Source organism: Globicephala melas, chromosome 9, assembly GCF_963455315.2.
Source record: "Globicephala melas chromosome 9, mGloMel1.2, whole genome shotgun sequence".
Classification (NCBI taxonomy): Eukaryota; Metazoa; Chordata; class Mammalia; order Artiodactyla; family Delphinidae; genus Globicephala; species Globicephala melas.
The window spans coordinates 60,320,658-60,333,926 of record NC_083322.1 but is presented as its reverse complement, the minus strand read 5'-3'; the positions used below and the strand labels follow the sequence as shown (position 1 = coordinate 60,333,926).

The 13,269-nt window shown below is 39.5% G+C and overlaps 1 protein-coding gene across 2 annotated transcripts in view; it reads left to right on the top strand.

Annotated features, from left to right (window-relative positions):
* ASNS (asparagine synthetase (glutamine-hydrolyzing)) overlaps nucleotides 1-13,269 on the top strand; it is a 115,164-nt gene that overhangs the window by 95,564 nt on the left and 6,331 nt on the right. For both annotated transcript variants that reach the window (XM_060304636.2, XM_060304635.2), the window contains 6 exons: nucleotides 2,348-2,383; nucleotides 2,982-3,255; nucleotides 7,132-7,369; nucleotides 10,869-11,054; nucleotides 11,310-11,411; nucleotides 11,943-12,070. In XM_060304636.2, coding sequence (XP_060160619.1) covers nucleotides 3,007-3,255; nucleotides 7,132-7,369; nucleotides 10,869-11,054; nucleotides 11,310-11,411; nucleotides 11,943-12,070 — 903 coding nt within the window. In that variant the 5' untranslated portion in view covers nucleotides 2,348-2,383; nucleotides 2,982-3,006. The remainder of the gene's footprint in view (nucleotides 1-2,347; nucleotides 2,384-2,981; nucleotides 3,256-7,131; nucleotides 7,370-10,868; nucleotides 11,055-11,309; nucleotides 11,412-11,942; nucleotides 12,071-13,269) is intronic.

The window sequence follows — 13,269 nt, the reverse complement described above, 5'->3', positions numbered from 1 at the left end:
TAACTCAACTTTTTCATTGATCTCATAAGATTAATTAAAAGTAATTTATGGCTTAGTAATATTTCATTGTATCTATGTGCCACATCTTCTTTATCCATTCATCTGTCGATGGACATTTAGGTTGGTTCCACGTCCTGGCTATGGTAAATAGTAGAGGTAGACATAAAAAATGGACTGGAGGACATGGAATGGGAGGGCAAAGATGGGGCGAAGTGAGAGTAGCATCGACATACACACTACGGAATGTAAAATAGTTGGCTGGTGGGAAGCAGCAGCATAGCATAGGGAAATCAGCCCGATGCTTTGCGATGACCTAGAGGGGTGGGATTGGGAGGGTGGGAGGGAGGCTTAAGAGGGAGGGGATATGGGGACATGTGTATGCACGTGGCTGATTCGCTTTGTTGTGCAACAGAAACTAACACAGTATTGTGAAGCAATTATACTCCAGTAAAGATCTATTAAAAAAAAAAAAGTAATTTAGGTCTTGAACCTGTGCAGGCGTTAGTTGCTGAAATCTTAAACTTCACCATATCACTTTGTTTTCAAGTATTGGTTTAAGAAATTAAGTGCTCTGAAACAACACTGTCCAATTCAGTAACCACTAGCCACATGTGACTATTGAGAACGTGAAGTGCTGACTAATCCGAATTGAAATGTGCTTAAAGTGTTGATGATTTAATAGAAAAAAGCAATGTAAAATATCTTGTTAATATTTTTGTACTAATTACGTCTTGACATAATACTATTTTCAGTACATTGTGTTAAAATCTATTTGAAATTTCACTTTTTTCTCTTTTAAAAAATTTTTTTTATTATGCTTTTGTCTTTTTACTTTTTTAATGGCGCTACTAGTATATTTAACATTACACATGTGGCTCACATTTCAATTGGACAGCACTGCTCTAGACATTTATGAGGAAATATGGAAAATTACTGGAACAGGTAACAGCAGTAGGAAAAAGCGTTGCCAAGTAGGATGTTTGCAAGTAAGACTGTTTCCAATAAAAATAATAGGTGATAGTTTTAATTTGCTTTTCCTGCTGGAGAAATAAGTGTGCTTTGCAATCGTTTGTCGCCCGTTTCCCCTCCAATTTAGTGCTTCCTGAGTTTCTGTAGCATGCTTAATGGGATTCACTAAGCAGCATTAGGAAGACTTAGGTAAATGACTGACTAATCACCGCACATGATTTCAGAGCACTTTCCCAGCCCATTTTTTTAGAGTCAAAAGTAGATGGCTTATTAATAGTCACCTCACTTAAACCTCAGTGAATTTTCCCAGTAAATCTCGAAGTAAATCCAAGCGTACCTAGCTTTGCAGGTACTGCTTTTTTTTTTTTTAAACAAATTGAAGGTTTGTGACAACTCTGCATACGTGTCATTTTTCCAACAGCATTTGCTCACTTCCTGTCTGTCACATTTTTGTAACTTGAAACTTTAGCAATCTGTGATCAGTGATCTTTGATGTTTCTGCTGCAAAAAGATTACTACTTGCTGAAGACTCAGATGATGGTTAGCATTTTTTATCAATAAAGTATTTTTTAAATTAAAGTATGTACATTGCTAGACATCATGCTATTGCACACCTAACAGACTACAGTATAGTGTAAACATAACTTTTATATGCACTGGGAAACCAAAAACTTCATGTGACTTGCTTTATTGCAGTGGTCTGGAACCAAACTGACAATATCTCAGAGATGTTCCTGTATCTGATTATGGGCTATTCGGCCAAATGCATGGGAGGGGCTGCATAGGACATGTGATACTTCATTTCCGAGTTGTTTTAGTTAATACCATTTTCCATTAATTGGATCTGGTCTCATAAAAGCTCCAAATAAGGCTTTGGTTCATTTAAATACAAATGAAATGTCTTCAGAGGATTGTTCCAAGTGATTGATGCAACTTGAATATTTATATTTTTTCTTGATGCCTTTTATCTAGGCATTTGCTGCAAATTTCCATTTAAAAAAATACCAAAATAGTTTGCAAGTTATAGATATTTAGGTAAAGTAACTGTTTTGAGCTGACAGCATTCAACTAAAACTGCTGTTTATTTCACAGTTGAGAATTGAATTTGAATTGCAAAGTAATTAACACTTGTAGGAAGTAACTTATTTGCTTCTTGGCCTACAGGGAATAGCCAAATTGTTTTTCTGAGATACTGCTGTGTATGTCCCACCTACTTTGCTTTCTTACTCACCAAGGTAGCTTTGAGACAAAAATGTTTTAACATTTTTGTCTTTTAGGACATTTTGATGGTGAACATTTTGTATCTCTGTCAACTTAAATTTTTTTGTTGTTATTAAACTAAGATATCAGATAATACTGCTTTCTCTTTTCTTTTTAGAACTTCTCTGATTGTGTTTGAATAAGTCACTTGGAGGTAAGCTAGAAGTAGTGAAATGTTTATAATAGCTGTGTATCTTAATGTTACACTTAGGCAGTATGTATGATCATCTTTTCTACCCACTATACATCTATTAGTACAGGTATAAAGCCGGCATTTAATTGTCAAGGAGACACAAGAGGCGACTGTAGTAATCTGGAGCATCTCGTGGATTTTTCAGGGCTTTTGGGATTCTGGGATGGAGAGAGTGGGGATGGGATCTCTGGCAAGGATGGAGCCAGCCTGCATGTGTATCTGTATCTTGGGTGTAAACCTAGGATACAAAACAGAATGTGGCCTGAACACTGCTAGCTCTAGCTGACCAAATCCTAATGTGAGAGGGATGCAGCCTCTGACTGGGGGCTAAGCTGCTATAGCTGGCTGGATGTTAAGGTCATCCATCTTTCCTGAATACTTGTAAGTAAATTAAATCATTCTCTGTCCCTGTGTGCCTGCCAACCTACTGGAAAACTGCTGTAGATAAGATAATTTATATTTCAGTCTTTGAAGTGGCTTATGCAAGTTTGGGGAATCAAGATTGAATACAGAATTGGATTGGATATTGAATATTTAATTTGTCTGTTTTTCTCTCCAGAGAGAGCCCATAGCTCCATTGCACCATGTGTGGTATTTGGGCCCTCTTTGGCAGTGACGACTGCCTTTCTGTTCAGTGTCTGAGTGCTATGAAGATTGCACACAGAGGTCCAGATGCATTTCGTTTTGAGAATGTCAATGGATATACCAACTGCTGCTTTGGATTTCACCGGTTGGCAGTGGTTGACCAGCTGTTTGGAATGCAGCCAATTCGAGTGAAGAAATATCCTTACTTGTGGCTGTGTTACAACGGTGAAATCTATAACCACAAGAAGGTAAACAGAATAAAACCAGAAGCTATCTGGATGTGATTAGCCTCAGAGCTAGTTGGTTATAATAATTTTATTTTGTATAATGCTTTTTGCTTTCAAACACTTTCCATGTTCATTCTCATTTGCTCCAATTATATATAGAGAGACAGGGCACCAATGCACAAAGAGGTGAAATGACTTGGTCACACACACACAAAAAAATGATAAAAAGGATTACAGGGCTTCCCTGGTGGCGCAGTGGTTGGGAGTCCGCCTGCCGATGCGGGGGACACGGGTTCGCGCCCCTGTCCAGGAAGGTCCCACATGCCGCAGAGCGGCTGGGCCCGTGAGCCATGGCTGCTGAGCCTGCGCATCCGGAGCCTGTGCTCTGCGACGGGAGAGGCCACAACAGTGAGGCCCGCGTACCGCAAAAAAAAAAAAGGATTACACTTAAGGTTTTTAACTCTTAGAATCATTGTACTAGGCATTCTGAAAAAATGAATATGGAGCTCATGGATATGGGAGATCCAGTTTCAGTATAGGTGGTCAGAGAAAGCCTCTTGAGGAATTGACACTTCAACTCAGACTTGAATGGACAAGGATTAGCTAGCAGGGCTGGGAAGGGCATTTTCGTGCAGAGGGAATAGCCATGCTTAGAACCCTGAGATGGTCATAAGTGAACAAGGGCCATGTGGGATTGGGGAGGACCAGAGCAAGGAGGACTTGGTAAGGAGGTAGAATATAATTCTAAGAGCAGTGAGATTTGAAGATTTTTAAGGCAGGGATAGAATTTAATAGTTTGTGGGTGATCACATTTGTAGCTTATATTTAATGCTGCCCTTAAGATGTTGCTGTTGCATAATTAATCAGGCAAAGGATAGACAGGTAGCCAGATGCAGTGGAGTGCAAGAAGTAAGACTTTCGGCAGCCCTAAAATTGGAACAGTTTTTTTTTTTTTTTTTTTTTGCGGTACGTGGGCCTCTCACTGTTGTGGCCTCTCCCGTTGCGGAGCACAGGCTCCGGATGCGCAGGCTCAGCAGCCATGGCTCACGGGCCCAGCCGCTCCGCGGCATGTGGGATCTTCCCGGACCGGGGCACGAACCCGTGTCCCTTGCATCGGCAGGCGGACTCTCAACCACTGCGCCACCAGGGAAGCCCTGGAACAGCTTTTTAATCTGGTGAAAGCATACTCTTAGGATGAGAGTAGGGAAGGTTTGGAAATTCTAACCTGAGGAAGCCAGATTTACTAAGAGCCTTGCAATCTGGAATTGTTTGGCTGGTGTTTCATAAGAAATTTTTTAATTTAAAATTTGCAAGTTATTTTTTTTGTCACTCTCCACCCCAACTTTTAATTTTGAAAATCTCAAATTTACAAAAAAAGAACAGAACATTGAGCATCTGGATGGAATAATTGTTAATGTTTTGCCTTTTTTGCTTTATCTCTCTGTCTGTATACACACACATTCAATTTTGGGCTTAATCATTTTAGAGTATACTGCAGATATTATAACACTTTACTCCTAAGTATGTAAGCATTTGTCTGCTAAGAATAAGGGCATTCTTCTACTTAACACCAATACTACTATTATACCTAAGAATCCATAATACCCTCTAATATCCAGTTCATATTAAAATTTCCCAGGTGTTCCACGAATATATTTATAGCTGTTTTTTGGTTTTGAGCCAGATTTCATTCAAGGGTCATATATTTGGTTGTGATTTTTCTCGGTACTTTTTGAGACTTCTTGATATATGCCTATCATTCATGAGTAGGGATTTATATTCTAGTCACCCTCTGGCCATTTTTATCTCTGAATAATAGCTTTAGTCTTTGTTTGTTGTCGGCTTATAGGAACACTCAAGAATAGGCTTCTCATTTGAAGAGTCGTTATAGTTATTCAGCATATTCCTTTCATATATTTAATAAGGGCCTACTATACATCAGACATCAGTTTTATAGGTGCTTGGAGGTGAAATGGAACAGGAAAGGTAAGGGAGTTTCAAGCTAGTGGGAACAGAGGAGGGGGCAGTTAAAACTTCCTTATAAAGCCAAGTTGGTACCATATATGTGAGAATGCCAAGTTTGTATCATGGCAGTAGTAGCCTGACTTTCACCTTAAATTAGGTAGGAAATGCCATGTTTTACTTGAACAACATAGCTGCTTTTGTGTATTTTGTTAAATATTTTGAAAATATTTCTTTTCTAAATTAGCCAAATATGTTGTGTTTTCAGAAGCAGAGAAGTTCCATTGCTTCTACCAATCATTCAGGTTATCTAGTGTGAGCAGCTAAAATCTGTCTAAAGAGTAGAATTGACATTTCAGGCTTATATAAAGAATGCTGCAACAGAAGCTTCAAAGGTCCCCCTTTTCTGGTGAAAATAGAATTTACTACTAAAATCCAGCCAGCAGTTGGAAGTGGAGGGAGACTGGTCAAGGAGAGGAGGAATACGAGTGAAGGTTGGGCAAAGAGGAGGCCCCCTCCCTGCAGGGGGCATCAGAGGCCTACAGCCAGCAAGTCAAATGGCAGTGTGATTTCTGCGTGATGGCAGAATATGGGGGCTTTAAGCTAAGTGTGGCTTCAGGAGGGTGGGAAGTATACACGTGAATCATTAACCAGTTAAGTTACCTGTAAGCTTTAGGCCAAAGAGCCATGATGGTGATGTGGTGGTGGAGTATAGATTTGGAAGCTGTTGCTTGCTGAAATCATCGAATGCTTTGGGCTCATTTATCCTGCAGGTACTTAAGCCCAGAAGGGTGAGCAGAAGACCCCTTCCAAACACTGCCTCCTAGTGACAGAGATCATCGCTGACAGTGTCTCAGAGCAAGGAGAGGTGACCAGGAGGTGGCTTTGTAGTTACTGGAAGCGGCCGAAGCCCATTTTTGGACAGTTCTCCGTGCTTATAGACAAAAGGTTCACAAATCTATAGAGTGAGCATGGTTGTGAAGCATGCTCTTTACAGGGCATACACATATAAACATAGAAACTTACTTTTTGAAATTTAAAAACATGTTTTAAATGTTCAAATATACCCAGCATTTCAACTTGATTTTGTTTATGTGAACCTCCTATTATCAGCCAAAAATATGAGTAAGTACAAAGAAAGAGGAACATACCAAGAAGTTTTCACCCTCACAGTTTGCCAGTGGTGAGGGAGAGCCACGGAGTTTGGGCCTAACTTAATTGAACCCTCTCTACATGCAGTGGGAATGATGGTCTCTTTGCTGTTCCGCTGGGGGATGTGGATGAATAAAGCTCCAGCATCATTTTGTCCATCACTGAGAAGTAGCTTTAATGCCTCTGCAGTGGTGGAAGGACGGGATGCTATAGTCCTCCCCAGGACCAGCAGCTCTGTGTTGGACCATTTGTCTCCACCATTGTGATGGAATCATTTATTTGTCAGGGAATAGTGCCAAATGTGTTTGTCCTTTCGCTTTCTATTTTCATAGGAAGTCTGTGAGGCTGAACTTGAAGAAGCTCAGCTGATACTATATTCCCAAACCAAAATCTCACAGTTGAAGAAGACACAGTTTTAGTGTCCATGACACCTGGCAATCTATTTGCTTGACTTAACATATTTGTGTAAATACACGTGTATTACATACACAGTATGTATATAATATACATTTCCATCCCTCCACGCAATACAGAGGTACATTGCGTCTGTATTCTGGTTATAAGACTGCAACTAAAATTTTCACGGGCTTAGCTTTATGTTATAAAGAATTTGTATGATTCTGAGTTCAAACAGGCTATATTTTTATAATGCCGTGATTCTTCTAAATCACTAACGTGCATGAAATTATAAAGCACAAAAATACTGAAGCAACTTAGCAATAAAAAAAAATTAGTGAATGCACAAGGATTCTAACATTTTTGTTTTGCTATTGTTTCCTTAAGCTGCAACACCATTTTGAATTTGAATACCAGACCAAAGTGGATGGTGAGATAATCCTTCATCTTTATGACAAAGGAGGAATTGAGCAAACAGTTTGTATGTTGGATGGGGTATTTGCATTTATTTTACTGGATACTGCCAATAAGAAAGTATTCTTGGGCAGAGATACCTATGGAGTCAGACCTTTGTTTAAAGCCGTGACAGAAGATGGATTTTTGGCCGTGTGTTCAGAAGCTAAAGGTAATGATAGAATTTTACTGTAGATTTTCATTATTGTCCTGATTCTGTGTTTTCTTTTAAATAATATTTATAAATCTAATCCAATGCATATTTACAAATGGGGTAACGCAGATTTTTTACAAGTGACTATGAGAGTCATCGACTTTCTGAGCTTTTCTTTATAAAGCCAAGGAGTTGGACTCTCCTTTTAGCACTTAAATTCTGTAAACCTTAGAGGATAAGTCTGTAGTAAAGTCATTTAATTTTTGTTGTGCTGATAGGCTCTGCGTCTGGTCTGATCCCATATGTATTTTCAAGTTTCCCTATGTCACATTGTAATGGTAGGGTTGGCCGGCCCTGCAGTTATTGCACTGTGGTACTGTGCCATGGCTATCACACAGACTCATTTTAATTTAGCATTTTTTAAACAGCTTTATTGGTGTATAATTTACATGCCATACAATTCTTCCATTTAAAGTGTACAATTCAGTGGTTTTTAGTATGTTCATAGATATCTGCAAACAGTGCTTCGGTCAATTTTAGAAATTTTTTATCACCTCAAAAATAAACCCCATAGGGAAATCCCTGGCGGTCCAGTGGTTAGGACTCTGCGCTTTCACTGCTGAGGGCCCCGGTTCGATTCCTGGTCAGGGGAACTGAGATCCCACAAGTCTCGCAATGCAGCCAAAAAAATAAAAATAAACCTTGTACTCTTGAGCTGTCACTCCCCATCACTCCATATCCATCAGCCATTAAACTTCCTGTCCCCAACTACCTCCTCTACCCCCTCTCCCCCCAGTCCCAGCCAACTGCCAATCTGCTTTCAGTCTATGTGGATTTCCCTATTCTGGGCATTCCATATGAACGGAGTCATATCATATGTGGTCTTTTGTTACTGGCTTCTATCACTTGGCATAATGTTTCCGAGGTCTGTCTATGTTGTAACATGTATCAGTATTTACTTTTTATGGCCAAAAGATACTCCATTACATGGATATTTGTAATGGATTACATTACAAATATGGATTACATAAACATTCTTTTTATCCACTGTTAATTCTTTTGTCAGTTGATGGACAATTGGCTCTTATGAATAATGCTTCTCTACATATTTGTGTACAAGTTTTTGTGTTTTCATTTCTCTTTGGTGTATACCTAGGAGTGGACTTGCTGGGTCATGTGGTTTACTCTGTGTTTACAAATAGCATCAAAAAGAATAAAATACTTGAGAATAAACCTAATAAAAGCAGTGCAAAACTGTATGCTGAAAACTATAAAACATTGTTGAAAGAAATGAAAGAAGATCTAAATAAATTGGAAAGCATACAATGATCGTGGATCGAAGACTTAACGTTGTTAAGTTGGCACAGACTCCCCCAATGGATCTACAGATTCAGCATGACCTCTGTCAGAATCCCAGGTGACTTCTTCGTAAAAATTGACAAGCTGACTCTGAAATTCATAGGGAATGGCAAAGGACTCACAATAACCAAAACAATCTTGAGAAAGAATAAAGTAGGAGGATTCTCACTTCCTGACTTCAAAACGTACTACAAAATAACGATAATCAGGACAGTGTGGTACTGGCAGGACAGACATATAGACCAGTGGAATAGAACTAAGAGTCCAGAAGTGAATCCATACATCTGCAGTCAACAGATTTTCATCAAGGGTTCCAAGACCATTCAATGGGCGGAGAATAGTCTTTTCAACAAATGGTGCTGGGACAACTGGACACACACATGCAAAAAAATGAAGTTATTAAACCTTTACCTCACACCATACATAAAAATTAAAGTGGGTCAAACTCCTAAATGTAAACACTAAAACTATAAATCTCTTAGAAGAAAATATATGGCTAAATCTTCATGACCTTGGATTTTGCAAAGATTTCTTAGATATGACCCCGAAAGCACAAGCAACAAAAAAATAAATTGGATTTCATCAGAATTAAACATTCTTGTACTTCAAAGGACACCATCAAGAAAGTGAAAAGACAACCCACAGAATGGAATAAAATACTTATAAATCATATTTAGCATTTCTTGACCAAGTTGAGGAAGGCATTCATCTTTTATCTCCTAGCTAGATAGAATGACATCCTAAAATCTGGTCTACCTGCCTGTCTGCCTTTTTGCCTCATTCCTTAAATCACTTACTGTGATCGTATGGCAAAGAAGTATATATGTTATTTACCTAAAGTGCTGTTAGGGAAGCCCAGCAAAGAGAACACAAGGGAAAAGCAGACTCCATACTTCCACTGTGTCTCCAAAACCTTGATATGGAATTACGGTCTCACGTCCAATTTACCCTCTGAAATTTCTTGACTTGTGATTTTTTTACATCCTTAACACTGCCCTTTTCTAAACAACATGATCTCATCTAGAATACTGTACTGCAATAGTTTTCCTTTCTCAGTGCTTTTAGAATAGCCTATCAAAAACTCATTTGGTCATGGTGCTCCCTGCTTAAAATCTTGTAACTGCTTCTCCCCCTACGGGAGCTGTGTGGCTAGCTTGAGGTCTGCTAGCTGGTGATAGGATCTGGGGCTTGTCTGCTGTTTGAATTCCACACTACACAGTAGATTCCTGGGTCAACAAACTCAAATTATAAATCATAATAAGTATTCTGTGTAGATAGGCTTACTGTTTATAATAAACCACTGATTTTTCTTTTCTTTTTTTTTTTTTTGTGGTATGCGGCCTCTCACTGTTGTGGCCTCTCCCATTGCGGAGCACAGGCTCCGGACTCACAGGCTCAGCGGCCATGGCTCACGGGCCCAGCCGCTCCGCGGCATGTGGGATCTTCCCGGACCAGGGCACGAACCCGTGTCCCCTGCATCGGCAGGCGGACTCTCAACCACTGCGCCACCAGGGAAGCCCTTGATTTTTCTTTTTTAATCCCAGATCATGGTGAAGTCAAGTTGGTTACTTCCTGTGAGCACTTATTGAGGGAATTTAAATTATAATGTTTAACTCATATACAGTATATAATAGCTACATAAGGGATAGATGTCTGACTTCTTAATATCTGAGTTTAAAGTACGTAATGGTGGATCATTTTGCTTGTTAAAGGACTGGGAACCACAGCTATTTTCTTAAGATACCTCAGTGATGACAAGTGACTACCAGGATATCATGAAATTAAGTTTCAAGTCATTCTTTTTGCTTAATAAATGTATCTTTTCTTGTATTTGTTTGCTTTAGTGAAGAAAATAGATTTTTTAAAATCAGAAATTCCAGCTAGGGAGAAGAAATTGAACACTGAAGATTTTCCTATTGCCTTGAATTACTATAAACCAGTGTAATTTTGCTGTGCATCTCTGTACTACTGTTACCTTTCTAGTAAGTAGATGGTAGTGTTTCGAGTGATTATATTTTTCCAGTTTTGCTTATGTAATGGACACGTATTTGTATTAAAGAGGGAAGATAAATAGGAAGTTAGAGGATACTAACTAATCATGAAAGTTACCGTGAAGTATTATCCTCATTTGAATAAATTTATCTTTTTGAATATGTAGGTCTCATTAACTTGAAGCACTCCATGACTCCTTTTTTAAAAGTGGAGCCTTTTCTCCCAGGACACTATGAAGTTTTGGATTTAAAGCCAAATGGCAAAGTAGCATCGGTGGAAATGGTTAAATATCATAACTGTAGAGATGAGCCTCTGCATGCCCTGTATGACAGCGTGGAGAAACTCTTCCCAGGTAAGAAAGCAGAAGCCCACCCACCTGTTCCCCACCTCTCTCCCCAAAAGGAAAACTGTACTCTCACATCACTGGAATGATGTAAGTTCGAAAATCTGTTTCCTTTTTAATTTGGAGGTGACACATTGCAATTTGGCCAACTTCACTGTTGAGCAAATGCCATCATGATAGAGGTAGATGACTGTGTACCCATTTCAGTAAATAATTCAGCCCAGGCTTTTCTGCAGCTATTTAATTTCCTTTATGTGTTAATAGGTTTTGAGATAGAAACTGTGAAGAACAACCTCCGAATCCTTTTTGACAATGCCATTAAGAAACGTTTGATGACGGACAGAAGGATTGGCTGCCTTTTATCAGGTGAAGTCAGTTTAAAAACCTAATTGTATTTAGTGCATATTTAAGTTAAATGATTTATAGCTATCCTGGAGGTTTTGACTATAAAATACTATATGATTTAATCTTTCCTCCATTATAGGATGAAAAAGTTTTCTGTAAGTTGCTTTCAATATTTTAATAATAATGTAGCAAATTGTACATTGTACATTGTAGCAAATAATAATGTAGCAAATAATGTAGCAAAGTGATACTATAATTATATTGGCACGAATGAGCTAGTAAACATTCTTTAGAATGTTCCATGTCCTCCTAGTCCACCATCTTGATTCGAGTCCTAGAATGTGTGTAGTGGTTTTCAACCAATTCAAATACTGTTACCATTATCACAGGTTAAATGTTAGATTTTTCTTATTCAAGTTGATTTTCAATTTATAAAACTTGGGGATTTTAAATGGTAAAACTCTAATCTTGGTGCTTAATAGGAATGTAAATCATATCTGTCCCTCTCTTATGTAAGGCCCATAACCACTACACTTCCTGTCTTGCTCATAGGTGGCTTGGATTCCAGTTTGGTTGCTGCCATCCTGTTGAAGCAGCTAAAAGAGGCCAAAGTACAGTATCCTCTCCAGACATTTGCGATTGGCATGGAAGACAGTCCCGATTTACTAGCTGCTAGAAAGGTAAGACACTGTCTTTGTCTGTTATGTAGTTAAGACAGACTTGTTAGTAATTGATGGTTCTATACTTTGCTGCTGCATTGACTTAGATAATTGTTTTGAATTAAATATATTAAAATGGAATGAAATGCCTGTTGAATATCAACTATGTTGTACACTGTATTCTGGGCACTTTTTTTTTTTTTTTTGCGGTACGCAGGCCTCTCACTGTTGTGGCCTCTCCCGTTGCGGAGCACAGGCTCCGGACGCGCAGGCTCAGCGGCCATGGCTCACGGGCCCAGCCGCTCCGCGGCATGTGGGATCTTCCTGGACCAGGGCACGAACCCGTGTCCCTGGCATCGGCAGGTGGACTCTCAACCACTGCGCCAACAGGGAAGCCCCTCTGGGCACTTTTATCTATCACGACCCATGCAGTCCTCACAAAGACCCTATGATAATTCCGCCCTTTTGAGAGTTAGGGCATGGTATAGTGGTTCAGGCTGCAGGCGTTAGAGCCTGACTGCTGGTTTCAAATCGTACTTCTACCACACAATTCCTCACTTACGCAATGGAAGTAATAGTATCTACCATGGGATAGTTTTGAGGTGAAAATTACATAATACTTAATATAAGTGTGTAGGATAGAACCTAGCGTGTATGAGTACTTAGAGAATGTTAGATGTTCTTTTTACTTTTCTTTTTTTTTTCTTTTATAAAGTACTGTGTTTAGGGCTGTGGGCAGAGGGGACCTTGTACACATTCAGTGTGCGGGAGACCTCGTTCCCACTTTGGAGAAACTTGCATAGAATGGCTGAGAAGGAGCAAGCAGGTGGTCCCAAAGCAAGCTGACCAATGCTAAATGAATCCACAATAGCCAAAGGAAACAGAATGAGGGGAGGGGCCATTTAATTTAGGAATAACATCCTGGATGTAAAATTAGGCATTGCAGGAGGGCCAAAAGGAGGTAAAATCAGTGTGAGGGGGAGTGGGGGGCATGCTTGTTAGGGTGAAGTCTTGGCGTGGGAAGAGTGGCTGGGAGCTCTACCTCTCGGTGGTCAGTGGAGGGCAGACACCGGGGGAGGCAAGGGAGCCTGACTAGGTGGGGCTCGTATGCAGTGGCCTAGAGAATCATTTCCACTTATTGTGGTGGCCTACGGAATCATTTCCGCTTAGTTTGTCTTGTTTGTTTAACACCCTTGTTAATTCATAATGTGTTGTGAACT